The 4,516-nt window shown below is 46.5% G+C and overlaps 1 protein-coding gene across 1 annotated transcript; it reads right to left on the reverse strand.

The window, feature by feature from the left end:
* Positions 1-8: 8 nt before the first annotated feature.
* Positions 9-4,510, reverse strand: LOC122190960 (cytochrome P450 2J2-like). The gene is made up of 8 exons (XM_042891144.1): positions 4,391-4,510; positions 3,665-3,827; positions 3,303-3,452; positions 2,671-2,831; positions 1,971-2,147; positions 1,594-1,726; positions 952-1,139; positions 9-490 (listed from the first exon to the last, which is right to left on the reverse strand). Exons 1-8 carry the CDS (start codon positions 4,496-4,498, stop codon positions 305-307), a joined length of 1,266 nt encoding a protein of 421 aa, XP_042747078.1. The 5' UTR covers positions 4,499-4,510; the 3' UTR covers positions 9-304.
* Between the last annotated feature and the right edge of the window lie 6 nt (positions 4,511-4,516).

Genomic DNA, 4,516 nt, shown 5'->3' on the forward strand with positions numbered 1-4,516 from the left:
TGGTGGTGGTGGCAAAGCCCATTGAACTCAGCTGTGTGGGACTGGGAGCACAGAGCACTGCTCTCACCTTGCTGAATGCACTGTTGGGGTCTCCAGCATTTTTCCAGGCTCCTGTGTTTGTGAATAAGGGGCTAAGAGATGGGAGTGGCGCTTTGAGGTGGCTGCATGGTCACTGCTAAGGAAGTGACTATTTTTCACCCATATAGGAAGCAGCACCTCGCGTGGATACAGCCAATGTCTGCATTTTCCATCACTAGTTTGCTCAGGGTCTTCATTGTGCAGCTAGGAGCCCCATCCCAGTGCTTCAGCACAGAAGCACTGTGATGAAGAAGAAACTGCAGCTGATCTTACCTATAGAAAATGGCATAAAAGCCTCCCTTTTCCAGAACTGACCGTCCTTCAGGAAATGCCCAGGGTTAAAACTTTGAGGCGTTTCCCATTCCTTCTTGTCAAACATCACAGAGGTTAGATTTGGGATCAAAATAGTGCCCTGAGACAAGAGAAAGAAAATCACTTTGCACTCTCTCTGCCACTGCACCAAGAGAGTGCTTTAATGTTCCCTTTTGCTTGCCATGAAGATCATCCGTAGTTCAATTTGTCACAAGCATGTGTTCCTCTTTTTTTTGCCTGGCCATATTTTCCTACTTCTTGGCTATTTGATCAAGATATATCTGCACTTTTCTCACGTCAGCATTTTTTTGTTCAAAGTTCCTCTAAGAAAAGTCTGCATGAGGAGGGCTCTATTCCTTGAGGATGTGTGTGGATGCCTCACCTCATGGCCTTCATTCTGGACACAGACAATGCAGTATGCTGGAAAGTGATTTTGGGACAGCAAAATATGATCCACAGGAGTGATCTCTGTAAGGGGCAGTGATGCTGCATTTTTCTCCCAGCAGGAATGGGGAAATGGGAGTCTCCTCCTAACGACTCAGTGCTAGGGATTGGTGTTACCTTGGGCACCCGGAAGCCAGCCAAGATTGTGTCCTTCACCGCCTCTCTAGGCACGTTGAAAGGGACGATGTTGCTTTTCCTCTGCACTTCATGGATGACAGCGTTGGTGTAGGGCATGTTGTTCCTGTCCTCCAGGGCTGGCTGTCGTGTCTGCCCAATGACAGCATCAATCTCGGCTTGCACACGGGCTGTTTGGAAAGAGCAGGGATCAGCTATGGTGCAGCAAAGCCATGGATCTCTGGGGAGACCATGAACTTTTTGCTATGCGAGTCTTCAAAGGACCATCCCAGGTCAATCATGTACCACCAGGACACTTATGGTACTTCTCTGCATGTTCATCACTCAAGCTGCTGCATGGACCCTATGTTCCCTTCAAAGCCTCTTTTGCTTCTGCTATAAAGCCCTCAGGGATTTCCAATGCTTGTGGGGGGAAGTGCCTGCGTTTGGTTCTTGGTCCCATATTAAAGCATTACAGAATTACCAGGGAAAGTTTTAAAACAGCTTAGGCATGTGCCTGAATACAGAAGAAAGCATTTGTTCCTCATTTGTACGGAGGGATTCCTGTTTTTCCTTTCAGCCAAAAGGAGTCACTCACCAAGGTTTATACACAGGAAAAGCACACAGTCCTGCTGCTATGTGTACCTTGAATTTCTGGATACACGGCCATATACAGCAGGGCCCAGCGGATGGTTGTGGAGGTGGTCTCAGTCCCAGCAAACAGTAGGTCAAGAGTACATGCCACCAGGTTATCCTCACAGAAGTCACTGCCACTGGGCTTCAGAAAATCAAGTGTTAGTGTCACATGAGCAGCAAGGACTTCCTCAATACCCCACACAGTTCTGCCTCAAGGCTTTTGGCAGAAGCTGCATCCTCATTCCTCCAATGGATGCCCCAAAACTAATGTCCATCCTGAGCTCACATATGGACATAACAGCAGCTCAGGTGGGGAATTTCATTTGCTTCTCAGCCCTCCTGATCTCCAGTCCCCACTGAGGAAGGCCTTGCTCCACTCTGCTGACCTTGGCCATCTCCTGCAGGTAGCTGTCGATGAAGTCTCGGCTCTCTGAGGGGTTCAGGTCTTCCTTATGTTTGTTGATCTTCTCTTTCACAAAGCCTTTCATCAGCCTCCAGTTTTTAAATATGGTTTGGTGAGATCCTGGGAGGTACTTTATTACGGAGGGGAAAGCATTGTACAGCTTTGGACAGAAAAAGAGATGAACAAATTGAATAAAGGAAAGCAATCCCCTCCTGTTTTCAAGACTTGAAAAACCTGCAAGCCACTGCCCTGCAGTGCTGGAGTAGATGGAATTAACTTATCTATCTCCAGAGGAGCATGACAAAGGATTGGTATCTCCATTTCACAATCGAGTAACTAGTGTGCTCCTCAGTCACAGCAGGGAGCTTGGCACTCAGTGGTTAGGAGCAGTGATGTGATGGGAAAGAGAGCAATGTCAGCATTGCATAGCTTGAAAATATGGCTGAAAGAAATTACTGACTGATATACACTGCGTGGAGGATAGCTACAACATCCTTGATTTGTTCAGTGTTGCTCCTTCCCAAAACCTCTCCTTGAGAGATTTTGGGTCTACAATATAAAAAGGATATAAAACTATCAATGAGTGTTCAAAGGAATGTCAGTGCTGAAGTGTCTACAAGCCAAGGTGTATGAGGATCAGATATGGTCCCTTGGTTTGTTCATCAGGAGGAGGAGGGCTGTACCTGGCTCATTATGCTCTCATGGAGGGTAACAGTCTGATCCATCATCCGCAGCAAGTTTTGGAAGTCCTCATCATGGTATTCAAACCGATTGCCAAAGGTGACGGAGCAGATGATGTTTGAAACAGCATTGTTGATTTTAAGGTGAGGGTTGAAAGGATTTCCTGGAGAAGGAAAAGCGAACAATCAATTTTCTACCCATATCCACAGAAAGAAAGGGAAGAAAGCACCATAATCAGTGGAAAATATTCAACAAGTGAAATGAGTGGCCCTCAGTGGACATCTTCTGGTTGGTTTCATTGAAAAGGAAGATGTGGAATAGTTGCAAACACCACTGGAATTAACTGGAAACATTGGTGTCAACAGCCCCAAGGAATGTTCTAAAAGTTTCAAATGGAGTGATAAACCAAAGGTGGGCAAAGAATGATGTTTTGAGTGTAACTTAGCTGCATCTATCAGTTAATCTGAGGACAAAGCACCTGTAGAAAGAATCTGGGATGCTGGCAGGTTGCTAGCATTCCCTGTGAAATGAGGTATTTTTCAGCAGGTATTAGCATCAGGAAAATGAAAATGGTCCAAGACAGATTCTGCCTTCAGTGCAACTGAACTGAACTGCTGAGGGAAGTGCTCCTCACCCTGCTCATCCCTGAATGCATCCGTGAGGAACCGGCACTCCTCCTGGATCCGTTCCTCCAGGCTCCTCTTCCCCAGGCCAAAATTTCGGAGGGTGGCCAAGGTGAACCTTCTCTGCTGCTTCCACAGGTGCCCATTGGAGGAGATCAGCCCTGGCAGAAGCATTCCAATGTGAGCAAAGAAGATGCTCTCAGCAAGGGGAAGAAGACGGGGGGGTACCTGCCTTGATAAAGGGAGCTCAAGCATGCTGGTGACTCTGCTCACCATGAGTGTCAAGCCATGGCATTTTCTCCAGCTTCCCTTCTGGTATATTTGAAACACATTAACAGCACGTTTCAGATATGAATTTAAATAGATAGCTCACCCAATTTACTGAAGATATCTGTGTCAAGAGGAATTTCAGGGCGACCAATGAAGTCCTCTCCCTGGGTCACAAGAGCTTCCTTGATCAGTGGAAGCCCATTTACAATCACAAATGACTGGCTGCCTGCTTGCAAACTGAAGATATCTCCAAATTTTTCAGTAAGCTGTGCAAGGAGTAAATGAATGAATAAATAAATAAATGGTGATTGGTTTGCAGTGACGTTTTCTGAAGAAAGAATGCATGCCCTGGCATTGTGCACCACAGGGAAGGACAGACAGACTTGCAATCATGACAGGGCAAGCTGAGCCTGAGAGATGTGGTTGCACAAGTGCAAGGATGTTGGCTTGATTGCACACAGTCATGTTCCTCATTTGCTAAACCAGATTTCATGAGTTGCTGTGAAGCTTTCCAGGCTGCATTCATCAGATTTTGCAAGACTCAACTGAGAAGGATTTTCCAGTAATTGTAACTGGAAAAAAATATTCCAGTAACTCCCTTCCTAAAAAGTTTTCCCATTACACCGGCCTACAGCTGCAGATGAAATCATGGCACTGTACCATGCCCTTTGCCCAAAGGACATGGCTCTGTGTTCCAAGGCAATCCTCATCCATGTTGCAACTGAACATGGGCGATCTCCTTACCACTCGTGGAAAGCTTTCGGTGGGCCATTGGATTTAATGTGATGGGGTTAGGTGGGTTCCTTCAAGACACTTTAAATCCCCTTACCGTCTCTGTTGCAGCCAAGAGGTCTCTGGCAAACAAAAATTGCACGTTTCCCAGGAATGGGAAGGAAAAAGGACCGGGAGGGAAGTCCTTGGGCTTTCTCCTCTTCATGTAGTCAGCGACCAGCAG

The sequence above is a fragment of the Lagopus leucura genome, unplaced genomic scaffold (genome assembly GCF_019238085.1).
Source record: "Lagopus leucura isolate 7727_CA_CO unplaced genomic scaffold, USGS_WTPT01 42765-0_obj-0_obj, whole genome shotgun sequence".
Taxonomy (NCBI): Eukaryota; Metazoa; Chordata; class Aves; order Galliformes; family Phasianidae; genus Lagopus; species Lagopus leucura.

Coding starts and splice junctions, on each gene's coding strand:
- LOC122190960 (XM_042891144.1), bottom strand. CDS start 4,498: ATGAAGAGGAGAAAGCCCAAGGACTTCCCTCCCGGTCCTTTTTCCTTC. Junction 2,832..3,302: donor TGCATTCAGGGATGAGCAGG/GTGAGGAGCACT, acceptor TTCCTTCTCCAG/GAAATCCTTTCAACCCTCAC. Junction 491..951: donor CTGGCTTCCGGGTGCCCAAG/GTAACACCAATC, acceptor CTCTTGTCTCAG/GGCACTATTTTGATCCCAAA.